Raw genomic sequence first — 27,744 nt, forward strand, 5'->3', positions numbered from 1 at the left:
AAAACGTTTAAATATAAATTAGATGTTAAACATTTTAATTGTAAATGAGGCTCTATTTTAAAGAAGGTGTATAAAAATTCAGCTCAAGGTCAGCTGGAAATAAAATATCAAAACACCATCTATCGATTCAAGCATGGCCATCTTGCACACTATGTTTCAGTTTGTCGTTTTTGTTATAAAACCGGCAAGCTTATTTGCGGAGCGCATACAACAGTACCGAATGCTGCTTTTCTAGAAAAAAACGAAAGTTGCAAGTCCCTTCACTCAATGCTGGGTTTGGTTTAATAAAATCCTCAAGGCATTGCTTCAAAGTAATCTCATATTCGGAGCCTCTAAACTACAGGTTACCATTGATGATGGTGATGTGTGTTAATACAGAACCATCTTCAGACGCAGGGACCCTGAAAAGCATGTTTTAGAAACACTACTGCAGCACACACACACACACCCACACGTATCATTAAAAATATCTGGACTCTAATACACCACCACACATTCATAGTAACAACCCACTAACATGGGAGCTGCTCCTGTCCATTAAAATATGTTAAACTAATTAGTAAAACAACACCTGGCCTTGTGTCTGTATGTAGTGTCCTCGCTAAAACTTCCAAAACCTTCACATATGGCATTCTCGGTACAGTGTCTTGCAGAATATGTCATATTCACCAAACTTCTCCACATTTTATTACACTACCAACATGAACTGGAGTGTAAATAACTGGGGTTTTATGTGATCAATCAACAGGAAGTTACAGATAATCGTAAAGAAAGTTGGAAATAAATGTGGGTATAATCGCCTTACAGATAGAAATCTGTAAATTGAAGCCTATCTTTCAGTTCCCTTAATTAAACCAACATATCTTTTTGGGGTTGTTTCGTTCTTTTGCACTTTTGATCATGTAAATTAAGTGATTTATTTATTATTTTTTTGCCCATTCTTTGCTAAATCACTCTGAGGTTCCCTCAGATTGGAAGTAGAGGATTGTCTTTAACTGTAACTCTGGCTTATTTTTTATGGTCTTTGTTCAGTCAAAAGGGGAACCTCTGCCCCAGTCTAAAGTCTTTTGTAACCTGTGTCTTATTACCCGGTACTTCCCATACTCTTTGAATACCCTCCCTGCCCTAACTGAAGATAAACAGTCCAACAGCATGATGCTGCTACCACTGTGTTTCCTCTCAGGGATGGTTGGATGTGCAGTCTTAAGTTTCAAATGTTTGCCAACAAGTTTGATTTTGTTCTCATCTAACCAGGGACCCTCCTTCCATGTGTTTACTTTTTCTTCAACTAACTAGTTGAAAACTGAAAATTTCTTTCTTTCAAAAGAGATTTTATTTTTTTCCACTCTTCAGGGAAGGTTGTGGGGAGTACACCACTCATCCTGAGAACAGATTCTCCAACTTAAACTCTGGATTTCCATAGTGATTTTCCATAGTCCACACTAGCCTCTCCCTGTATCTCATTTTAGTTCAGGAGGGGTGGAAGATGCTCTTCCATGTTTCTGATGATGGACAGACTTGAGCTTTTTGAGATCTTCAAGTTTTCAATCTTTCTTTCTAACCAGATCCTGCTTTAAATGTCTCCTAATTTTTGTCTGACCTGTCTGCTGCATTATTTCTTCTAAATGATTCTGCTTATCCAAGATTTTCTTCCCAAAAAAATGTGAGGCATCTCAGAACAGCTGGATTTATACTACGAATACATTACACACAGGCGTACCCTGATTGGACTGTTTTAGGTTTTTCTGGGTCAATGGAGAAAAATACAAATGAAAGTAACAGTTTTCAGATCCCCTTCAAGATATGTTATTTTCCTTCCATTAAACAATTATGTGCTGGTTTAACACATATTATCCAATAGTATGCAATGCATTTTGGGGTTGATATGTGACAAAATGTGGAAAGGTTCAGGGGTTATGAACACTTCCTCCAAGGCATTCTAGATTCTAACCAGAAACTGAGAGCAGATTTATTCCCTACAGTTTAGTTTTGGACAATTTGGGGTGTTAATTCCTCGTTGTTGTCTGCTTTGGTCCGTTAACGTCTAAGCAAACTGTCAGAAAACAAGCCCCCTCAGGCTGTTCATGTTTAGGATATATACCTCTCAGCTAACATGAACACATGTGATAACTGAACCACTGTTAGCGTAGCGACCCGAGGCAGCACTCTGAACAGAAAACCCTCAGGGACAGCGAGGATATCCGGGACAGATTCAAAGCAGCTTTACAAACATTAACAGGATGCTCTAAGGAGCGGAGGGGGTGGGGTTTCTGCGAGGTCATTTCAGACTCTCAGTCCTCTGGCAGAGGACTCTGACAGGCTCTGCTCCTGGAGAACTGTGGGTAAGGCTCAGCAGGAAATGGTCAAAGGAGGTGAATCGAAGTCATATGACTCTATTTATGTAAGTTGCCCTTACTGTCTCTGGCTGCAATCATCCACACTTTTAAGTTTTTTTGTGCATCATAACATGTTGTTTAATACCTGCTGCCCATACCCTTGATATCTGGTTTGAATCAAGCATGGACACACTGCTTGGCCTCATCTGCTTTCCAGTTCCGAGATACGGAGTTAAAAACAAACAGAGGAAATGAGGAGTGATTTGGACCATTTGGAAATGTGCAGAGCGGTCCGTGACACCTTATATTTTCAGAATATAAACAAGCAGACCCCATGTTTTGGGTTGTTTAGTAGAAAGAGTACTGGTTCTCCACAGCACGGGCTCTGCGGGTCCCGTCAGCGTCGTGGTAATCCTCGGACGCTCCGCTCGAGGCCTCCAGAAGGCGTTCTGAGCTATTACTACGGCTCTGCAGCCCCGCTCCCACACCAAGTCCTGTACCAGGGTCACTTCTGGAGAGGGACGGGATGGCAGTGGGTGAGGAGGAGGTGCTCGAGGATATGGGGCCATCAGATGACGGCCCTGCAGAAGCAGCAGTTCCAGGAGGGTGAAGAATCGTCTGAGGTGGATCCGTCCTGCAGGATGCATCCCTAGGAGGAGTCAAAACCATAGGCATGGTGGAATCTATAGTAGAAGGAAAAAAAATAAACATTTTTTAAAGTGGAAAGATACATCAAATACAAAAAAATCTATGCTGATGATAAGTGTTTGTTGTTCTTGCTGAAAAGCTATGAGTAAATGGCTCCTTCATGGAGCGGCATGTAAACACAAGCAGTGTGGGCCTGCTGTATTATCCTTTCTGTTGGTGGGCAAAAACACCAACAACACTGAGGCCAAAGACACGCCTGACCAGCACATCAATAAAGCCGTTTTATTTGCATCTGAGTGGGTGTTTGAGTGTGTGGAGCTCCTGCATTCAGAAAAACAGAGGGACCCTTTGTGACCACCGGGGTGGAGTCAGAGTCTCAGCCAGCATGCAAACCTTCAGCTGCATAATCGCTTCCCCAACTCTGCTGCACAGGAGACCATTTATCCAAGGAGGGCTGGAGCAGTGGTCGGCTGAGAGGAGGTTTTTCATTTCAGTGAGGCCAAAAGCCAGCTTTCCATCAAAACCAACCTGCAAACTCCTTCTAAATTGCTAAGGAAGGTTTAGTCGACCTAATTCTTATTTTGATTTTCATATTAAGGTTTAGCCCGCTCCTGTAAATGAAAACAAATACAGTCATTAAAGTGTGCACAACCTGATTTAGTTTAGCCTGGCCAGCTTACTGACTTACTGCCTGGAAAGGAGCAGTTGAAGTCGATTTCAAAGGCTTGACTAACAGAGTCAACAGAAACAGTTTAGAACTAACCAGATAATTTTTTTTTAAAGAAAACCTTTAACAATATAAACAGCTCGTAAACAGCACATTATAAAGGGCATCATCCTGGCTACAGTAAAGCACTGTTGCGCTGTGATTGGTGCAATGAGCCTTAGCAGACTGACTTACGCCTCGTTTATGTCAGTCTGACTAGCCAGGCTAGATTTATTGTATTTGGTAGGGTCAGAAAAACAAACTTAAATGTATTTTATTAGGACTTCATATATAGAAAAGGTATAAAAAGGCTGTGCATTGAACTAAAAGTAAAAGGTACATGGTCTTTCTTTCACAAAAAGAGCCTTGTAACTCCTTCCATTTTTGGGTACAGCTGGAAGTATTTCAGGATATGTCTCTACCTGCTTTTCACATGCAGAGCTGGACGTTTTTATTCATTTGTCCATAAGGATCAATTATCAATTATTTTCAAAGATTTTCATTGGAGTCAGGACTTGACTTTGACTAAGCCCTTCTAATGCATGAATACTCTTTATTCTATTTCAGGGTTGTACAGGTTTTTTTTGTTTTGCATCTCATAATTTACACCTTCACTCTAAAGAAGGTGCAGCTGCATGGTGCATGCTGGGACAGCTGTCGATCTCAAGAGAGGACAATTCTGCTCTGATGCATACTCGGTTAAGGGGGGGGGGACAACATCTGAGGACTTTGTCTGTTCTCGGTCTTGTGTTCTTATGAATTGAAACAGTACTAGAGCTGAGGCTGTTGCTGTTTCACGAGAGCATGAGAATACACAAGTACACATAATGAGAAATGGCCCAAGTCTGCTTCTACCAGTTAAGGCAGGTCATCCACATTGAGGAAATCCTCAAATTATTCCTTTCCATCTTACGACAATGTCCTCAGTCAAGGTCAACATCTCCCCACACCATGTGTAAACAGAGTTAGTGAAGCACTGCTTCCCCCTCCTCTGGAGGTTTCAAAGCCAGAATCACTTTGAAACAGTCTCATGGGCTGTGTCCGTACGTCCGCTCTAACCTCTAAATCCCTCAATCACTACATAGAGCGGGGACTATATAGTAAACTCAGTTAACTGACAGTTTGCACTACTTTTTTGCTCCCCGTAGGTCACATAACTCCGCCTCCACCACGCGGTGCATGCGCCATCCTTGTTATTAGTCGCTGTTGTCGGGTAGCGACAGTCTATGGCGACAGCTGGCCACTGTGACAGCAAATCCCATAATGCTTTGCGAGGAGAGCTCTCTGCACAAAGCATTCTGGGATATATTTTTAAACTAGTGACCATGGATGATCATTACTTTTCAAGGTGTATTGTGAGAAATTTCGAGTCCACCACTTTTTCATCCAATAGATGTTTGGACACTCATTTAAAATGGCGCAACCACTATATAGTGATTAGGGCAGACATTTGCAGCCACAGCCCTTCTCCATGGCATCTCCTAACTCCTCCCAGGCCCAAGGTTTTGCCTCTCCCTGGGAGCGGCAAGCTCAGCTTCACATTACCTGCTTGCTGCCTCATAACCCACAATCCGGACTCAATAGGACTCCTCCTTCAGCTTCACAGCATCCATTACTACTGGTGTCTACCACCTTGTTTTGGTGGTTGCAGCCATGGCATGCATCTTGGCCCATAAGCCAATTGAATCTGTCAGCTTTAATCCCTCATCTTTTATTCATTTATGTTCTCTAACAAACCTCTGTGCCCTTCACAGAATAGCTTTATACTTAAATTAAATCGGCACATTGAATTATGGTGTAGTTATATGTTCAAAGCATTATTTCCTCCAATTTGTAGCTATAACTTTACAGTATTACCTCTGCAAGGCCCCCTATGTGTTATATATGGACTGTTTGATACTGCGTGTTCAAATACCTGCAGTGGAGCTTCTCTGAACCTGCACATATGAGCGTAATGTGATGTCAGCTGAACCTCCGGACTCCAGGGGAATCGGGTGGGCGTGGAAGTGTCTCAGCATATCTGTTACGGTGTGGAACCACAAGTGGTGGACGTGGCACTGCCCGTTCTCATTAACAGACAAGCGTAAATGCTGCAGAGAGGAGAGAGTGAAAGAAGGGAAAAAATTAACCTCAATGTTGTAAAGAGAAGATTTTAAATCAGTAGAGGAAGAAAGTTCAATAAAAGAGAAAATGGCCATGCTAATATTAAGAAACCGAGACAAGAGGGCAGGGCGTTAACTAAGAAGCGTCCTGTCTTGGAGCAGAGTGACAGCATGCTGAGACTGACACCGGAGGAAGCGATGGCAGCTGACACTTCCTAAACACAGCCGGCTGGCAGGATGTGATGGTCGGGGATCGTGTTACATGATAGAGCAAACAGCTTTGGCGTTACGGAGACTTTTCTAGGAAAACTACAATTAGGCTGTCAGCTGCAAAGGCTGCTGCATCAGGTATTAAGAGAATCAGGCCAGATCTACTATTCTAGATGATCAACACCAATATCCCTTGTGTTTGATTGTTAAAGCAGTGACAATGTAATCCTACACACCACACCATAGAGCTGCCTTCCTCTCATCATCAGGTCCTACCTTGGCTTTGCCCTGGAAGTTGAAGGTCAGAACGTACTCGCCCGGCCGCGTCTCACTCTGCCGAATCACGAAGAGTCCGTGGCTCCTTGCCCCGCCCGCCAGCACCAGCTGAGCCGCTCGCACACGGGACAGAGTACCGTGAAACCACGGATAACCTGCCAAGCTGGCATCAGCCTCTGGCTCTTTTGTTGCTTCACCACAACCTGAACAGGGTCAAAGAGTCCTGGTTGGATTTTCTGCACAGTTTCTTTAAAAAGTATTCCTGAATTTGAGCTTTCTCGCACATTACAGCCACATAGCTGAATGTATTTTCTATGTATTTTGCATATTAGATCAACAGATATCAGTTATATAGAAGGAAAAGGAACGTTTGCTATTAAGGTTAAACCCTCAATAGTAAAGAGAATAGCTATTTATGTAATTCCGTCTAAGAAATCCAGCTCAGTAGGTTTGTTAAAGAACATTAATGTCATGAGAATGCTGGAGAGAAGTTTAAATCATGATGAGGTCGTAAACCATCATCCAAGGCTTTCCTCTCACAGAGCTATATTCAGACTATTGGCTGAAAATGGAAAGAGTAAGGCAAAGCTGCAATCTTAATAAGACACCTAAGATCAAGGCTGGTCAAGGAGAAGCAACCAAGATGCTCATGGCAATACTGCTGCAAAGATCCACAGCTCAGAGGGTTAAGCTTTGCACTCTGCAAATATAACCTAAATGGAAGAGTTTCAGGAAGAAGGCCCTATGTGAAAGAAGTAAGTATTCTACATCAACAGCTTTTAACTTACATCATGTAGAAGACAGAGAAAACATGCAAAAGATCTGAACAGAAGAGACCAAAATTTGACGTATAGCCTAAACTGTGAGTTTTGTGCATTAGATGTATGTATGTAAGTAATATTTGAATAAAGCGACACTGAAGCTGGCAATAAATTCAAAACTCTACATTGGAATATATTAGATGGAGGCTTAATAATGAGTTAGAGTGGCCTAGTCAAAGTCTAAAGGGAATTTTAAAGTCAAGAAGCTTTGAAAAGACCTTAAAAGTCTTGCTAACCGATGTTCTCCGTTCATCCTGGCTGAGCATGAGTTATTTAATATTTTATTTTATATGTTGATACGCCAAAATTCATAAGACTTGCAGATGTCCTTCCAAATGAAATAAAAAAGCAGCACGGCATTGACATAGGGGGTTTGACAGAAACTGCATGCTACACTTCACTTATTGTATTGATTGAAAAAGATTTTAAAAGCTACTGATCATTTTTTTTCTTCTGATACATAATAATACACTTCTTTGAGTTGTCTATCAAATAAAATACCAAAAAAATACATAAATTATTGTGGTTGCATTGTCACAAAATGTAAAAATGTTTAGGAAGTGTGGATAGTTCTGCAAGCTCTTATCAGATTATTCAAGCCATTAAAAAAAGAAGGTGTTACCTGCAGAAGAGGTAGAGCTCTGAGCCTCTGGGGACTGAAGGAAGCGCTCTAAAGGCATGTGAGACGGGTGCTGGGTGAAAGGAGGCTCCCTGCATCGCACAGAGGGAGCGCTGTAATGATCTGCTGTCGTGGAACAGGACCTCTCCGGAGTGCGATACACACCTTAAAAAGGTTGGTTGCTTTTTCAATAATCTGAAAACTGTTTTCAGGATCAAAGCATGTAAACACTGCACAATGTGCAGAGAGGAGAGAAGTCTGGGCTCACCCTCGGAGAGCAGCTCACAGCTGCAGGAGGCCACCATTGAGCTTTCTTTGGAGGCCTGACCGTGAGGACATGACGCCAGCTCGATGTCATCGCCGCTGTCTCTATACACAAGGAGGCAGGTCAGAGCAACCGCAAGAGCGTATACACATGAGCAAACAAACATGAACTATATCCTAACATGGTTCTACGCACAACCACTTCCTGCAAACACAAACACACAAAAAAGTCTTTTATCTGTTTATATGACGACGTGCGCCGACAAATGTCCACAAATCCCCCAAAAACTGAGCGGCACATAACTGCTGATGTTATTGCTCAAACAGCCTGTCAAAAAAAATCCACTAATTACATGATTAATGACTATCTGTGCTTCCCCCTCCGTTCTCCTCTCATCCACCCTCCTTTCCCCCTCTCTCTTCCTTCCTCCCTCCTTCTTCAGTCAACAACAAATATTTATCTGCCGCTTTTTACCCGGGGTCTATGCAGTCCTGGATATCAGCCACCCAGGAGTTTTTCTGCAGAGAGTCGATGGTTTCCAGGATGTATTCTCCCCCATTTTCTACCTGTGAATGGAGCCAAACACACAAGTCACACACTGTGCTCTGTTCACTATACACTGCCCGGCCTGTTCTCAAACATAAAGTCATCTGTATTGTGCTGAGGTTTTTGGGGTTTTTTTATGTTTAAGCATTTTAATTGACACATTTGGTGTCGCTTAAAATGCTTAAGGTTGAGGTTAGGGTTTTCACAGAGCATACCTTGAGAACAAAAGTGTTGTCCTTGTCGGGCATCTCCAGTGGCATGGTGGTCCTCACCTCCACGATAGCTGAGAGAGGGATGCTCACTTTAGGCTTCGAACACTGGATCAGACAGACAAACTGACTCGTTAATACTCCTGTATTATATAAATGTAAAAACATGTTTAAAATATATATACATATGAATTGTTATCTATATTTTTTTTTTCTGAAAGAAATGAAAATAAGTTTTGAGATGGATGGATGGATGGATGGATGGATGGATGGATGGATGGATGGATGGATGGATGGATGGATGGATGGATGGATGGATGGAAACACATAAACATTCCTTTGAAATCAGACAGTAAGTTAACTGAAACTGAGTAAAAAGCAGAAATCCTGGAAATTATTGCTTAACATTAAAGAAAAGACAGGATCACTGACAGCCACATATAAAGAAACAGTTTCGGACTCATAATTTCCCTTTAACTGTTAAAAACAACTATTTCTCTTTAAAGCAAGACAACTGAAACTAAAAGTGTGGCTATAATAGATAAAGCCGCAGATATATTATAGGAAAACAAAATTTAACCCACAGTAGGAATAAGGAAGAAAAACTACAGTAAGCCAAGTTAGTCTGTTTTGCCTCAGTTTCCTATTTCCCCGCTTTATCTCAGCAATTACTCCTGCGGGCTGACAAATAACACATTCAACAGAGCAAGTTTACATGAGAGAGAGCTGGTCCCAGCAGACCCTCTGCAGAGAGACAGATCCACATGGTAATCTTCAATCAGACTCAATGAACATGTTTGGGGCAGCAAACTGTGTGTAGTTTGTGCTCATTTGTGTATCTGTGTGTGTAGGGGGGGGGCAGAGCAAGAGGAAGGCTGAGTGATCGTCTGGCAGAGGCTTATCTGCAGCTGATCTGTCTGGAGTAATGCTGTCCTCTTCTCAATCTGCTCATGCAGCTGGCTGCCATCCACGCCCACTATACCCCTTTTTTTTTGGATCGTGTGTAAAAAGACACTTCCTGTATTTAACCATTCAGCGGCTTCCTGCTCATCTCTACTGTTTGGCCATTCTCAATAATAGTGTCATTAGACTAAGGTAATGGAAAGCCAAACGTCTCTAGAGTGAGCTCTCATGTTCCTGTAATCAAAGCTTTGAGACGGGACAGAAACATGACATAGCAGCATAAATTTAGGATGTGTCACTAGTTAGAATGTGATACTATGAACAGCAACAAGGTTCCCACAGCATTTGGAAGAAAGGGGAAGCCCACAGGATTACACATCCTCCACCGTACAAAATGGGGGCCTGAAGTGTTTTACTGAACACCCACCTGCAGAGTTTGCTGAATAAAAATGGATACTCTAGACAAGGTTTCCTGTTTACAGTTATAGTGGCAGTATAATTTCACACTTTTACATCTTTGATGTTGGGACAGAAAACATGTTTCCCGACACGTAATGCACCTAAAATGTTTATTTAATTTTTTTAGGAGACTTGGCAGCCCGATGATGGCACTCTTTGCAGCAGTGAAAGATTTTTGTTTCGGCATCCTCCTCTCTGTTGGAGGAAGCAAGATAAACTTGGGTCCTTGTTAAACTCATAAGCACTTTTCTGGCTTGTAATCTATTCATAAGGAAATACATAAATCTATTAAAACTGCAACAGGATCATCAATGGTAATGAAATTAAAATGAAAAGCTTTAAATATGTTTTAACAAAGGTTTGTTTTTATGAGTCACAGATATACATCATCTCTTAATTTTACAAACTTTTAAAGGACATACAAATGACTTTCAGACCAAACTTTGATTATAAGAGGTAACCAAGATTTGTTTTTGTTTTTTTCTTTAAAAGGGAGTCTGTTTCTGTCCACTCAAAGCTGCATTTATCCCTGTTGCTGGTGGACAATTTTCTAATACTTTTTCCTTCCATCTAACTTCCTATTGATATGCCTGCACACATCGCTCTGATCAGACGGCTTCTTTATCTATTAGATTTCATGATGCGTGGTTGATAAAAGAGCTTAGTTTGTTGACATGTGTGTTTATGTATGGCTCCTCATCTGTAGAGGTCAACAGACTGATACCATGAAGTTGAACTGTTCCTTTTTATCTGTTCCTCTTGTGGTTCTCACTGACTTAGAAGTTTCTGAGGTCACTCTCTGAACTATATTGGTTCCTTTTTCTTGTCTACTTTTGTTTATCTTGCCTAAATTGAGAATGCAATCAATGTTTGCATAAAGAAACTATGAGATCCTCTCATATATTAAAAATCAATAAAGCACCCTTCCTATTGCACAGCTTCTGGACATCTCTGCAGCCCCAACCCCCCCAGCCCATCCACCTCCCATCCGTCCTCACCCGTCCTCTTGCCCAAGCAGCCTCTTCCACATTCCCACCTGCTATGATCAAAGGACAGTGGCAGATATACACACACTCAGCTGCACAGCCTCTTGGCTTACTTAGGGTCACCAGCAACGATGTGCAGGCAAATGTGAAAGGTGCATGTATGCTCAGGAGTTTGTGGTTTAGACCTACACATGGCTGGTTCACTTCGCTGAATTTTAATCTGGCATTCAGGAAGGACTGCAGCTCAAGCTTGCTTTCACCATTGATTTGTTTTTCTTTTCCAGTTTAACATGAATATTCTAATAGGAAAAAACATATATATTTGACAACATTACTGTTTTAAACGGTCTGTATGCAAACATATAAACTGTACATTGTGTCCGCCACAAATATTGGTACCCCATTAAAAAAGCTTTACAACAAAAGTCTTTGTTATTACAGCAGTATAACCCAATCCCGGGAACTTTAGAAAAATAAATCCGAGATATTAAATGATTATGTATCTCTCCAAAGTCACTGACAAGGCTAAACTTTTCACTAATATAAGCGTCTTTGTTAAATTGTGATCTAAACTTTTTTTAGATGATTAATGGTGGCCACCCCCAACTTCCTGCTTCCCTGAGGAGTAAAATCGGATTTCACACAGAGGAACCTTTCTGTCAGTTTTGCACATCAGTGATGTCGTCCATTTTCAAAATCATATAGACCTTATAGAAGGTTTTGACGCTATAACAGATTTAGATTTTCCCCTCATAAAGCCACTTTCAGACCGTCCATTTGTTTTTTAAACTGTCCCACACTGAACGGAAAGTTCATAAAGTGTCCAATATCACCTTTTTGATCCACCTCATCAGAGAAAAAGCACACAGCTGAAATCCCAATGAACTGCAAAGGGCAATAACAGATTGCAGATGATTGTGACGTAGTGGGACATTACAAAGGGAAGAAGCAGCAGGAGTCGTATACTGTTGGAAACCACACCTCTTTTATGCTGTTAAATCAGAGTATAAATAGAATCGACTCTGATTTTAACGTTGATACACTAATCCATAATAGGGGGATTAGTGGTACTATAATCTGAAAGGGGATGCAGCGCTAATCAACCTTTGCTATACCGTTCATGTTGAAAGAGTGACAGGAATGGTCGCTGCAGCTTCGACTCTCGGGATTACGGTATGATAGAAGTAAACAGAAAATGATAAAGGATAAACTACCATTTGTAGAATACATGTAAAGCTGAAAGAATTTTTCCACTGATCTGTTTGGAGCAACCCCATGGATATACAAATATACCCCTCCACCCTCTGCTTCCTGTCAAGCTATATCTAAACCCTAAACTACCCAACAGATATTGCATTCTTTCCAACTTTAGTTTTTTGTCCACATTCTGTTTGTATTACTATACCTTCGGAGGAACGTAGAACTCCAGCAGGAACTTCTCCCCTCCTTCCTCACGCTTTGTCTTCCTGAGCAGCAAGCGGCACTTCTGCCACTGTGCAGCACCCATACAGTTTGTGTCGTCGGCCACCATGTATCTCAGCGCCCCCTCCCTCTGGATCTCCAGCAGCTCGGCTTTGTGGCTCTGGGAACTCCGGGGGAGCCTCAGCTTCTGGGACCACTTCTCCCCCCCTCCTGCCTCCCCTCCTCCATTGGCCTTCCTGGTTCCTGAAGGACCGTCGGGTTCGGGGGAGGCCCGTCTATGCCACATCTCTTTCACCCCATCCACAACACACAGACTCATGTTCCTCAATGAGAAGCCTTTCTTGAAGCGAGCCTTAGGGTGGCTGACAGACACGTCCTCTGAGCTCCGAGACTGTCCTAAAACTGACATCTTATGAGTCTGTGGACCTCGAGAGGAGGTATTTTCACTGCCTCCCCCATCTATCCCTCCCCCACCACTGTCCATGCTGTCCAGAGACTCACTTGAAGCCCCAGTGTCCTTACGCCTTTGATAGAGGTCGTGACCGTAGGACAGTGGACAACCCTGGATTCCCAGGAAAGGAACGATGGTGTACTTCGGAGCCGCGTTGCAGCCTTCGTCCCCAGGAGAGGACACTTGCTTCTCTTTTGCCTGGGTCAGCGCCACAGAGAAGCACTCAAGGAAGTGGTTGGCAAAATGCTGTGAGAAGCTGGCATCGGCACCTGGCGAGTCGTAGCACGGGTTCTCCGACAGAAAACGCTGGAACTTGTCGGCAAAGTCAGCAGCTGAGGCTCGAGCGTGGAGCTCACAGAACTCTCTCCAGTCAGGCAGCGGGCATGAGGAGGAAAGCTCCGGGCTACCGGGCAAAACCGCTCCGTTCATCACTGAGCCATGCCAACCCACCGAGGAGAGGCTGAGAAGAAAGAGGAGAAGACTGTCACTTTGGATACAACAGAAAACAAACAAAACAGCAGGCTTTAATTCATATAAATGTTTTGAAAATAGAAAGATGTGCAATCGGAGCAGTCCATTGTTGTTTTATTAATTCTCTATCTTTAAGGACAAAAGTAAATTCCATCCACAGTGTCTTCCTCTGCTCCCAAACATGTTAGTTTGCATTAATAAACTTCTTCCCCTTTCGGGCTCCGGCTCTGTCACATTGCATCACATCTAAAACTCTTCGCTACACTTGGGATCTAACACAAAGTCATAATGACATGGTGTCAGTGGCGGCGTCCAATCAGACATCCCATCCTCTGTCTTCCCTCTGCATCTGCACATCGGTGACTAACAGAGCATCATCACACAGGGCCAAACGACCCAATGCATCTTGGTTTTATTCTTCCCTTAAACCTAAGATGTTATGTGATTAGACAAGAACAGCAAAAACATGCAGCAGAGAGAGCAGATTATTAATGCTGCAAAAGGTTTGCTCTCTTAGATCAAATGCATCTATGCTACAGACTTTCCAGGGACTTCTACTAATGATCCTTCTCTGGGAGTTTCAGTATTGGTTGATGTTTTAAATAGGTTACAGATAATGCATTTAATGTAATTATGTCTACCAGGCACACCTGTCAGTCTCTTTTCTTTTTCTCCTCAACTTGCAGATCTGATAAAAACAACAGACCGGATCAAAGAACCAAACAGCAAACAGGAAAGCTTTGAGGATCTCTAAAATCAAAGTCCTAGATGCTGAGACCTGGTGCTAAAATACACTCACTTTAAAGTGAGGGAAATAAGTGAGATAACTGATAAGGAATAAAAGAATACCAGTTAACAGGGCTTCTCTTTCCTACAGTGGACATTTACAGATGTAGAATTGTGACCTTAGGGTAAGGTCAGATTTTCTTCTAACTTTCTCAAACTTAAAGAAAGACAAAAACAAAATTTCTCCTTTACCGGACTGAATCCATTCTCCCAGGGTATCCCAGTTTGACCCTAAATATCAATAACACACTCACTTAGGTTCCGAGTGTGGTTGTTATCTTTTTTTCTCAGCTAATTTTTATTTAGGTTATCTGTTCAAACCGTTTGGACTCTGTATGTACTTAGATTAACCCATGTAGGTTCCTCCAACCTGAGCATCTTGGGTTAGAGTCTCGTCTGGACTACTTTAACTCCGTTATCTTTGTACAAGTTAGTTAAAAAACTGTTCAGGCGAGCATTTCTATTCTGATCAACCACAATGTTCCTATTTTTCATCTGTTCTTTGATTCCTTCTTGCTTTTTTAACCTTTTGTTTTTCTTTATACGCTGAGTTTAAGTGCTTTTAATGAAGCCTTTAAAAAAGTACTATTATTATGACCTTTATTATGATTAGAATTATTATAAATATAAGCTCTAAAAACATGTGACATTTTAAATATTGATATATAATTCATTACCTGTGGTTTTAGGGTGAATTTCTGAGAAATTTAAACTTGAACATTCAGATTTTGGATAAGCTCTATTTCTTTGTTTTACATAGAATAAAATACAAAAAAACCCACTGGGTGTGCATATGTGTGCAAAAATAAAGGTCTAACAGGTATAATATCTTACTACCATGTAAACTGTGGACTCACCTAGGCTTGTCCCGATCCGATCCACGTATCGGATCGGACGCCGATATTGGCAAAAAAATGAGTATCGGCAAGGCATGTAAAAATGCCGATCCAGACTGCCGATCCAGTTTAAAAAAAAAACAATATTGGTATCGGATCGGATGTGCAAAAACCTGGATCGGAACATCTCTAGACTCACCTTCACCAAAACATATTGGCTATCAGTTGCTGCATGACAAATAGCCATACTGTAAACCCTAATGAATGGGAGCAATGATGTAATATATATCTTATCTATGCTATTGTATGTTTATCTCCTTTTTATCTATTTTATGATCTCAATAAAATAAAATAAAAACACTGTAGGAGACTAATGAGGACAAAAGGAATGAGTATCTAGAGGTCTGCATTGTTTCTCCCAGAACTGCACTGAGATAGATCGTTTTGCTGTATCACATTTAGGTTTTCTGACATGATTTTAAAGACAGCTTCCTCTGGCGAGCCGGCTGGTAAAGAAACACGAATGAGATGCTCGTACGCTTCCTCTTATTTGGTACCCTGAAGCTGAATCACGACACCAGGTCCAGAAATAGAAGCACTTACATTATCAGTCATCAGGGTTACACAATCACATCCCGATATGCCTCACTCAGAGGAAAAAGGGGGTTTTAATTTGTGATTTAATGCCTAAACAGTGGAAGATGCTTTTCTTCTCATTCATGAACTGATAAACTCATTCATTAGAACCTCCCTCCATTCATCCTTTCAAGCATCAATACTTTAAGAGACAAACTGCCAAACCAAACATGCAGCTTTATTGAATGAATGAATGTATGGATGGGGGTGTGTCTGTGCTGCTGATATTGGGGAGCAGGTCAATACCCATTCAGCTATTTAAAAACCTGCAGCCGGCCAACTTTCCACCTATTCAGCAGAAAACACAACACACAACGAGGTGCTTCTGAAACTCGTGCCCTTCCTTTTTCAAGGATATTGAACTGCCCTTTTTCACACACACACACACACACTCAGTCATTGAGTCAGCATGTAACTCAAGCCATGAGGATCTGGAGGAAGTGGGCAGCATTATGGTTTTCTGAGGCTCAGCAGACTACTGAAGAGGCGGACTGGGATGTGGATTTAAAATGATGACAAAGAAAGGAAGGCGGAAGAGAACCACGAGGGATGGAGGAGCGCGTGGGGGACATGAGCCCTGCAGAATGTTCCACCTTTCCAATTAACAATCACCTAGCCCAAAAGGTTTATTGAGACTTACAGTGATAGAATGAAAAATCATGAATTAATTAAAGTCGTATCTAAATAATATCCAGGTTCCTTCAGAATTTAAGTAGTTCACACAAATGTCGATATTCTCTCACGTTTTGTTAGAGAACATTAGTGAGTAAACAGCATCAAGAAGCACAAGGAGCACGGCAGAAAGACGGGGAGAACATTTTCACCAGGATGGAGTTTTAAAACAGTCCTACAGGCTTTGAGTATGACAGAGAATCCAGTTCCACCCAGAGATGAAGTCCATAAATCTGATCTTTTTAGAATGACTCTTCAGAAGCCATCTCTCTCACAACATCCCTTCAGAGGACACAGCAAACAGGAAGTGCTCCTGTCTGATGGCCAGGTCCTAGAAAATGCATGCCAGTACCCTGTAGATAAAAACATGGCGATTACAGCATCATGGTAAGGAAGATGCTTTTCCCCAGCAGTAACAGAAGGTGCAGGAGTTGTATGTTAAAATACTACTGCACTGGGACCTGGTTTGGAGTGGACCCCACATTGGAAACGAAGGTTCTGGAAAACAGATGTCTCAAGTCTTAAAGTATAGGCATGTACTTCACTTAGCATTAGCAGCTCAGTATTTTGTGGCCTGTATGTAGGCAAGACAAAAATAAAGATTTATCCCTGTGATAACTTTTCCATCAGAGGTTTTACTTCCTCCTGCCTACATCTGCAGCAAACTGTCCAAGAAGCTGGTTTAAATATTAACTTCACTTTAGATTAGGATTACTAGGTAATTTGTACACTAATAATAGAATCAGCAGCCAATTCAGTGCAGAACATTATGAAAGTTCGTAAAACTGCAGGAAAAAGTCCAAAATTACACAGATTACACTTAGGATACTGCAGAGGCTTTGAGTAGTGATGGATAGAATAACCCATATTGAAAGGATAAACACATTCTAGTCCTTTTTGATCCAAGCAGTAATAATTTGTTTGAAAATGACGGTAAGATAGCTTTTCCAACAGTGAAGAAGAGGGGCCATGTTTTAAACCAGCTGCTTAATCAGTGAGTCTGTGGAGGTGTGGGAGACAAGGAGAAGATAAAGAAAAGCAGATAAACTACAGAACAAAAGACAGCAGAGGCCCCATGTAGTTCTCACATCAACCCTTCAGAGTTTTTCAGCTCCATTTGACCGGAAACTAAACAAAATAAAACAAGACAATTCAAAGGAAGGTCATGAGGATGCTGAAGGTCTACACGCCCAACCTGCAGGCCTCAGCAGCTGCAGTCTTCCTGTATCAGCCGCTTATCTGTTGTAACATCTACCACTACCATCAATCCTCCTCCTCCTGCTGGTTTTTCACCCAGGGGGAGAGGAGCAGATATCTCTGTCAGATGGCTGGGAGTCGTGTCTATAACAGTAAACTGAGTGGGGAGAAGAGGAAAAAGACATTGCTGTGCAGGGAGAACGATCAGCTGAAGCCTGCAAAACACATTGTACAATACAGCATTTCACTATGTGAACTGAGGAGGTCGGAATCAGTGAGTAATGAAAGTAATGACAATACTGCAAGTTCTGTGGTTAAAAAACAAATTTTGAGAATATAATACGTTCTCTATAATGCATGGGAGACAAGGTTTTGTGTTTCTAAAGCTCTAAAACAAATTTTTGGTGATAAACGTTGAGCATGCTGCTGTGGATTTGCCTGTATGCTACATGCTGCCTTGTGCCTGCAGAACACCCTCTGCGACTGGCTGATGAGACGGATTGGCGCTGTTGCACTCCCACCCCAGGGAGTTCCAGCCGAGCCATGTTTTCTAAGATTAGCCCACTCCACAGCACGACACATGGCCACATATGCTCAGTGCAGCACATCAACATCTTACATCCTAAGAGTCCATTAACTAAAAGTCCAGTAAAGGTCATATATTGTGAAGATGGGCTGGAGCAGCAATTTCATGTAGCATATTAACAAAGAATCTCAAAAGATCCAACTACTGAAACGCTTTTCTAAAAATGAGTGTCCAATTTTACTTCCAAGGAGGAAAATATTAATTGATGTCCCTGATGACAAGGCTAAAGAAAACCTGATCAAACGTTTATTTAAAAAGAGATAATAATATCCTTGAACAATATGAGATGACTTGTTGAAGATGTATAGAAAGCAGTGAAGCTTGGAGAGGCACGGCAAAATAACCATTAGCTGGGCGGGGCTTAAAGCTGACCTGGAGGATAGATAGCAAAGGCCATATTTATGTTCCCAAGATATACCAAGGTTTCAAAATTTTATTGTAGAAATAAAAACGTCTAGTTGGTTAAAACAATTTTGGTTAGATTAAACAACATGATGATCAAAATCTGAGCAAGCCACTGGTTATAGTTGTAACATTAGTGTTAACTAGTATTGCTTTGTGGTAAGCAGTTACCATTGCTAGTGGCGTCAGCTGTAAGACATTGACTTCCACTCTTGTTGGTTTGAGGCCCACCTTAGACTTTTGAAAGTTGCAATAATACTTAACAAGTATTTTGGCTAATATGACTAATTTGTATTGGTTTGCCCTAGTACAACTATAGATTGGGTAAAAACACTGCAAAATTAGATTGGATGGTTTAGCTAAGAGATTGGTAGAACACATAACTTACAACCCGTTTAAAACCAAAAACTCTGGAAAAACTAATGACTAACACCTTTCATTTTGCTCATCATTACCCTATTTTCACCAAAACGTTCTGTTATGATTCCAGTTTGTGTGGGTTGTTTTTTTGTGTTTTCCTCTCTCCACCACCAGGCGGTGCCCTGTCCTCGTTGGGCCTTCCTGCACACCTGTGGTTTGTTGGGTCATTACCAGAGGAGTACTTGAGCAGCGGGCTGTCACCACCTCGATGCCAGAGTGTTTGCCAGTATTGGGTACTCTAGCCAAACCGAGATTCGCAGAGTCTAACCTTAGCCTTGTCTCTCTGAGTCTAAGCTTTCCTTTGTCTTTTGTTCTCAGACAGAAAGCCTTCCTGATTCTCTGGATACGTCTGGACCTTCTACCCCCCTGGAAGGATAAACTGAGTCACACTGAGCAAGGGGAAACCTCCACATAATCTGTTCAAGTCCTCTTCTGGAAAACCCGGTGACAGTCTGTTCCATTACTCCTCTTGATCCAACGTTAGTCTGCCTGTTCGCCCTCCAACTAGTTCTTTCATCTCTGGATAAAACCCCACAAACTGGATCCAAAGAATAACCAAGAGCCCCCTAAACGTGAGTGCCTCTTCTGCAAATTACAAGCCTCAGTCTTTTTTCCTGCATTCCCTGAACTGATCAATGTGATCTCCCCTTCAGAGTTTCCGGTTCACCAGTCCGCTGAGGTCCAACAGTGTCACCCTGCTGTATATCTCTCAGTCTGTGTTTTTGTAAACCACAACCACCTGTAAACTTTTACCCTCGGCTTCTGAGTGTCTCTCTGCATGTGGGTTATATCCTTAAAACCCATCATGACACTTTCACTGTCTGCTGAAATTATTTACCTTAAATTACTGTTTTCTTCTAAGACATTTTACACTCAAAATAAACTTACAAAATATTTTATTATACACACCAATCATTAACACTTTCAAATTAACTTAAATGGAAAAAATCATTGATTATATTAATAACTGTAGTTATGCACTCCACCAGTAGGGGGTGACATGTTCACATGAAGCTTCATGAACTGTGGGGATCGTTAAAGCAATTTGGCCAAACGGTTTAATGCCTCATGAGGTTTCATCTCAGCATCACTACTCACCACCTCTTGTTTTTGTAACAGCTATATGTCCACCTTAAAGCAGAATACTGCATCATGGTTAGCTGACTTGTGTCTGGTCACTTCCCAAACCAATGATGCATGAGGGTTTGGCTTCTGCAGCTTCAGCTCCTTCTTCAGTGATCACTAAAGTTAATTTGTTAATGTTTTATCCCTCTTGGCAAAAGACAGTGTTTTGTGCTTTTCTACACTTGATCTTCGATTTTTCTTTCTTTTCATACCTCTGCTGGAAGTAGCTTGGCTCCATTACGTCCTTGTTCACTCTTTTGGCGCATGCACAAAATCAGACCTCAGGTCACCTGGTCTTGTTATGGTAAATATGTATACTGACGAATGATGCAAAAACAAAGCGCACAACACAGAAATAAAATATGACAAGCCAACAGGGCAGTTTAAACTGAACTATTAGAAACCACTTAAATATCGATAAAGTCAAAGTAGGTGACTAGGACCCTTTAAGTTTATCATAAATCATGTGTGAGGTAAAATTTGCAATGTTCTCCATGATGAACACACACCCCCATTAGGAAGATAGATGGTTCTGAAATGACTAGAAAATGACTGAAAATACTGGAAGAAAACCTGTTAGAGGCTCCAAAGGTCTGAAGAACACAGTGTAGGTTCTTCCTCCAGCAGGACAACAACCCTGAATGATTACACATTTACACCACACTTTTCAGATAAAAAAAAAAATACAAAAAAGCATGAACATTATTTTCTGCCTTATCACAAAACTGTACATTTGTGTTGGTCTAAAATATGAGGTTGCTACCTGACAATTAGGGGTGGGCCTTTATCCTGTTATTTATTGTTATTGTGATAAATTTCGAGTCATAATAAGATTTTTTTTCATCATCTAAATAATAAATTAGAATTAATGATGATAGAATAAAAAAATATGGGTGTGGTTTTTATTTTTACTCATTTTCTTTCATTTTTTTTCATAATATTATTAAATGGAGTTATCAAGGGATGTTTAGTGATATAAACCATGTTTCTTTATGTAGCTGGTGTGAAATATATATCACACAACCATACAGTTACCTAAGAAAGACTAAAAAGAAGTAATGAAGAGACAGTTTTTTTTTTCTTTTTTTCTGTTAATCATCACTTTTATCATTAGCATGATGGTACAACAAAATATCCTGATAAGACTTTAAGTCCATATCACCCAACCCCACAGACAGAACGTGAATGAGTGAAATTTTTTGCACGGTTCTTAAAGTGCTGATTTCCAGAGAAACAGAGGGGGGTCTTTGCGGCAAGAAAAGATGACATGACAGATCTGGAAAGAAAAGCAAACGAGATAGAGACAGAAGATAACAATCCTATGGGTGGGCGGTCATGATTGGGGGTAGAAGTGGCAGCCGGAGAAAGAACAGAAATAGAGGTCAGCTGAGATATACTCATTCAGTTTTAGATCTGCTGACTTCAGAGCAGTTGGTCAGCCACCTTTAACCTGCTCACTGATAACCTTGGTCTCTCCTTAATGAGTCTGAATGTTGTCTGGGAGAGCTGCTCAACCACGAGAACAGAAATCCACTGAGAGAAAAGAAAGGTTTATTTTCTTCTTTTCCTGGCACACAGACAGACATTATGAATGGCATACAGCCCTGATCCAGACACTGATACACCCAGTTGTATGCAGCTACTGTGTCGTTGCACAGACCATGTGTGTTTACAATACGTGAGGGAAAACCAACGATAAGACTCCAGACATGATGAGGAAAGGCAGATTTCACCAGGCACCAAATTGCCTAAGTGCTTTTCCGGTTCACCTGGGGGGTGGGTGGGGGGATTTCCATCCTCTTCCAATAATGTGGAGAGCAGGGCCTCATCACACACATATTTAACACATTAATTAGCCTCCGCAGGCAGAGCGTCCCTATCCAGCTCCCTCTCTCTCTCTGGTAAGCTTTGACAATATAAACCTTGAGTGAGCTCAGGCATCCATATGGCAGGCGGCGATAAAAGACGGACTGCGTGGGAGATGCACATTGCATCACTGACTCGTATTTCCTGTCTCTCACCCACCAGGTTTAACTAATTCCACAGATGACCACAGGCCTCTCACAGAGCCGTGCATAAGCAGAGAAAAAAAAAACAACCTGTGTGAGAGTTATATGTTTCAGCTACTTGAAATAAATCCAGATAATGTAGAAAACAGCAGCAGGGCATCAGGTTCTTTCCTCTTTAACACAGCCTATAATAATGTGCAATAATCTTAGCTTATCCAAAATCATTGTACCAAAGTTATTTTACTTTACTTTCACTTGTAAATACAGTTGTGTCTACTTCCTTTTTTTGTACGTTTGTCACATTTGATTGTTTCAGAAAATCAAACAAATAAAACTATTAGTCAAAGATAACAGAAGTGAACACAAATATATTAAATAAATCCTTTTACCATTAAGGGGGAAAAAAATGCAATACATGTTTTCAGTCAAGAAATTCCATCAATGGGGCCAAAGTGAAGTAAAACAAAAGATTCTCAAAAGCAAAAAATCATACATAGATCTAAAGACATTCAGGAGAAAAATGAAAAATTGTGATCGACCTGACAGTCTGGAAATGTTTATAAAGTTTCTAAAGCTTTGGAACTCCTACCACGGTGGGACTCAATATCCACAAATGCAGAAAAAAATATCAAAAGCAGATAACATTCCCAAGAGTGGTCCACTGACAAAAATTACCCAAAGAGAGCAGCGACGACTCACCCAAGAGGGAAAAAAACATACAGATCATCCAAAGAACTGCAGTCCTCCTCACTGCCTCAGTTAAGATCAGTGCTCACGTTCACCTTAAGATCGATGCTGGGAACAAAATGGTAGCATGGCAAGAAGAAAACCACTGCTGGGCGAAAAGTAAATATTCAGTAAATAGTAGGGATGCACGATATTGGGATTTTGGCCGATATCCGATATGCCGATATTTTAAAACTCATTTAGCCGATAACCGATACCGATGTTAAAGCTGGACAAAAATAAGTAGTCATTGAAAATAGCAGTTTTGTTATCCATTTCTGACACTTTGAAAAATAATATACTCAAATATATTTTCATATGCTGATATCAAATAGATTTTTAAAAACGCAGTATTGATCTATTTTACTTTCAAAATCTTGAGAAATTTCATCGTTCTGTTAAAAACTCTCGTGATATTTTCCAAATTCTTGTGAGATTTTGTTAGTAAAATAGATCGATACTGTGTCAATATATCAAAGTATAAAAATATGGCAACATTTTGTGGATTTTCGGGGGATTTCGTTGCATAATGATGACATATAGCAATATTTCATTAGTAAAAGAGATTGATATGGTGTTTTTAAATGGCAATATATCAGCATATGAAGATATTGTGATATTTTAATGTATCAATATTTTTTCCCTCGTCTTTAGAAGTTTTTAAGTCTGTAAAAAAGAAGTTTTTGAGGAAGAAGTAGTAGTATTTTTATTTTATTTTTTTTAGACTTTAGAAACTCAGAAGCTGATCAAATATCGGCTTAAATATCGGTGGGGTGGCCGATGTCCGATATTCAGTTTTAAGGCCAATACAGGCCGATACCGATAGGGGGCCGATTATATCGTGCATCCCTAGTAAATAGTCAGAGGACCGACAAGATACAACCTGGACTTTTGGGAAGGTGTGTGTCCCATAATATATGGAGTAAAGGAAAAGTACATTATATCAACAGTAAATACGGTGGTGGTAGTTTGATGGTCTGGGGATGTTTTGGTGCTTCAGGACCTCGAGGACTTGCTGTGTTTAATGGAACACTAACACTAAAAAGTCCTGAAGGAGATCATCCAGCCATCTGTGGGTGACCTCAAACTTGAGTTTAGCAATGGGACAGTGATCCAGCAAGTCCACCTCTGTCCATCTCCTGTTGCTGAATTATGCAAAGATGATTGAGTCAGAATTTCTCCACAGCGCTGGAAAAGACTGACTGCAAGTTATTGCAAACACATGAGTGTTTACAGCCAATTTACAGCCAATTGCAGCCAGTAGTTGTTTGCACAGAGTGAAAATAAAAGCACTGCCCCGTATAGAGTGCGTCTACTATTTTCAACAGAAGATTAAGTAAACCAGATCTAATGCTATACAGTAACCACCACTGGCATTAAAATGTCTATTGCTGCCTTTACAGCTGTTCTAACTGATCTTTGCAGCGCAGGCTTAAATCCTAACACATATTAAGGGGCTATGGACCATTTCAGAGCCACTGTGGAATCAAGTTAAGGCAAGATTCTTTGTAGAGCATATTTTATTTTAAATATATTTTTGCAAAACATTTGTAGCTATGTGAACCAGTTTCCGCTGACGCTGTTAGTCACGACTTTAAAATCGGTATAATATTCATGTGTACATTGTGTAAGTCACTGAATGCTACAGTTCAGTAACAAGTAAGGATGCAAATACATACTCTCCCCAAAATTTGTTCCATCTGAAAGATAAAAGATTAGCCCAGGGTTGTAGTGTGGCTGCTATCCTGGAGAGGCTGCTGTTCTTCTTTAAGCGGAGCTGCAACGATAGTTGCAAGAGAAACAATCATGCTGGAGGCATGCAAGAAGAGAAACGTGACTCAATTCTAACAGACTCCTATGCAAGATTATCTGACACTGTTCAATAGCAACAAAGATGTAGATTGGATTTTATGCTGTTCTGTTTGTAAATATAAACACTCAATGAGTCCTCAAGGTTACCACCTAAATAACCCACTCTGTAAGGCCGAGCAGTGACACCTTCTCATCCAAAAGTCACTAATATGCTATGGAAGTGAGGATGTGAGGACAGAATAGTGGAGGGTATTACAGAAAATATTTGTAAAATGACCATAAAGACGTGATACCAATGAACACAGTTTATTGTGGAGTGTTATGTGAACTAATGCACCTTTAGAGCCAAGTTTTATTAGCAGCCCTTTGGGCTTGGGCTAACAGGACAAAGTGTCACACTCACCAGTGTTTGCTAGATTTCCCTGAAAACAGAGAACTACAGAATCAGTAACTATGGTAACAGTATCACAGTGACCATTCGTTTTATTGACACCAAGTGGCATGTAAAATCTGACAGCATGTCAGAGCAACATACCCTCTCTCTGTTCATGGGGGATTGGACGTGTTTCACATATTATATCACATATTGGCCTGCATCTAAAATATCCAATATAAGCATGCTGATAGAAACACGCTCCTTCTATTAAAAGTTTATATTGGTTCATAATAAATAAAAGTTGTTCTCATACTATACTATTATGATGACGCCCCTATATGTTAATATATATAGTTCTAATAATATGTGAGAAAACCAAAAGATGTTTTTTTTTCCCCCTTTATTATTTTATACAGCTCGCACAACTGTTTTTTTTTATATAATGAATATATTTTTAAATTTGGACATATTCTAAAACCTTTGCCCTAAATATAAGGGAAGAACCCTGTTGATACAAGAAAAAATGTGTTGTTAAGAAAATGGAAGCCAATCAATTAATCCTTTATCAACTTTAGATTACATCATTAGTTGATAACTTGCATCCCTGCTAACAATACAGTTCAAATGGATTGATGGATGTTAATTGAAAATAAGTGAAAAGCCACCAAAGTCCATAGAAAGTATAAAACCTTAAAACCTTTGTCCAATCCATTCCAGACCCTCATCCCGCCCTCATCTAATATTTAAACAATGCACCTTATGCAGGTGGTGCCCATCAGACCGGGGATCATTTGAGGAGTTTGCTGAGCATGGTCTCTGCTGTGATTGACGCGACACAGACATGGAGAGTAATTACAATGATGCTGCTCTGAGCTGCACCAGTTAGAGCAAATGACTGATGAAAAACAACCATGAAAATCAGTTTCCGATGAGATTCCTGATTCCAACCGTACAACCGAGACTCCCGAGAAATCCTAGCTAGAGTGGGTACAGTTTCTGGGAGGTAAGTTGCTGTAAGGGTTTTAAATAAGAAGTTAGATGAGAGTAAACTGATAAAAACTGACTCTAGACTCACTTATACCTCACCATGGAAGCTCTTGGGAGGCAAAGATGTTTTTATACCCCACAGCAGCAGGGCGTCAGTTTTTGTGGTTGACTTGTAATAATGGTAACATCTATACTGATTCAGAATCAGATGCAGTATAGTGTTTATACACTAGGAGCACACCAATCAGATAAAAACAGGATTTCAATTAAAACTTTGCATTGAATTTGCAAAAGCAGCACCGTTAGACATCCAAGGTAAAAAAAAAAAAAAAAGAAAAAGGAATTGACTTTGGTTGAGTTGTAATTTAAACTCCAAACTTTGGATAAAAATTGGAAAACATTAGGGTCAAGCTGTGTTTTTAATAATGTGCTTCTCACTGTGGGTAGGAAGGGTCTGCAGGTATCATCTACAATAATACTTCCTCATTATAAGGTGCATTTGGTTTAGATTAATCACACTTCTTAAAATATTACTCTAAAAGATTATACACTTGATTTGGGCGGTTGACAGGATCACAGAATACCAGATGTTAATGGTGATTTACCTAAAAGTTAAAGAAAGGTGTTCTTGCACAAACCCTCAAGTAAAGCCTGAGAAGTTTTACTTTTAACAACATGGATGATGCATGATATACAAATACATTTTACCCATACAGAGTATTTTAGAGAGCAACAATCCTCATGCGTGGTCAGTGTACCAGTGATGCATAAGCTTATCAGGCTATTTAAGCGCCTCTCAATGATCAGACCTCACTCATATTGAGAATCAGACTGATTAGGCTTCATATGAACTGTCTGTCTGCAGACACATGAGAGAAAGTCAATAGCAGGCCTGAAACAGGGCCGCTGCAGGCCTATTTAAAGCGGACAGAGGATCGTTGTGCAGCCTGCGCACTGGGCTTCATGAATGGGAGTCAGCAGCAGCCTCCTGCTGAATGGCTGACAGATCCAGGTCCGGATGAATGGGCTGAGCCTGAACAATGATTCTGGATCATCCTGAGCGGGCCTTTACGTCACATAACACCCCAGCAGGCCCTCGATTGACCACACTGTGGCCCCTTAATTAAGCATCTTAAGTGGATTAAAGGAGAAGCCCCTCTTTTTATTCACAATGATCCCCCCACCCTACATTTATAATTTTTTTATTTTATTTATTCTGCCATGCTAATCCCGATGCGCACTCTTTTCCTCCCCTCGCCCTCTGATCCAGCCTATCGCACTTGTCTCTGTGCCATCCGGACCCGAATCTTGGCGCAGGTTTGTGCGGACGCTGACTATGATGGAGCGGCTCCAAACCGCAACAAACAAACAGATCATTTCCCCATTCTGCAATTATTCTAATATTAATCATTATTATTATCATTATCATCCATGAACTACAGTGCGTTTTTCTCCTGAGGAGAAAACGCGTCAGGAAGATTGGCTACAAAAGAGGTCGAAACGCAGCAGCAGCAGCAGCAGCAGGACTCACCTCAACACAGGGCTGCTTTCATTGGATCCCAGAGGCGCTCCCGGTGTTTTCTAGTGGAAATGTTCACTCAGTAGAATCAGTCATGGTCACCGTGTCCCCCAGCTACTGTCCTCCTGTCCGGTTTATAGGAGCTGAGCGGCTGTCGGCTCTGCCTCCATCTCTGAACGGTGCAGTGGGCTGCAGCTGCCGCTTAACACCGGGCTCTGTCGCTCC

At 41.0% G+C, this 27,744-nt stretch overlaps 1 protein-coding gene across 1 annotated transcript; it reads right to left on the reverse strand.

Moving 5' to 3' along the window:
- Positions 1–1,010: 1,010 nt before the first annotated feature.
- sh2b2 (SH2B adaptor protein 2) lies at positions 1,011–27,741 on the reverse strand. The gene is made up of 9 exons (XM_015370302.1): positions 27,532–27,741; positions 12,492–13,419; positions 8,745–8,846; positions 8,458–8,549; positions 7,987–8,087; positions 7,722–7,883; positions 6,279–6,481; positions 5,606–5,780; positions 1,011–3,019 (listed from the first exon to the last, which is right to left on the reverse strand). Exons 2-9 carry the CDS (start codon positions 13,386–13,388, stop codon positions 2,685–2,687), a joined length of 2,067 nt encoding a protein of 688 aa, XP_015225788.1. The 5' UTR covers positions 13,389–13,419; positions 27,532–27,741; the 3' UTR covers positions 1,011–2,684.
- Positions 27,742–27,744: the final 3 nt, after the last annotated feature.

Source organism: Cyprinodon variegatus, unplaced genomic scaffold (assembly GCF_000732505.1).
Source record: "Cyprinodon variegatus isolate N-32 unplaced genomic scaffold, C_variegatus-1.0 Scaffold44, whole genome shotgun sequence".
NCBI classification, from domain to species: Eukaryota; Metazoa; Chordata; class Actinopteri; order Cyprinodontiformes; family Cyprinodontidae; genus Cyprinodon; species Cyprinodon variegatus.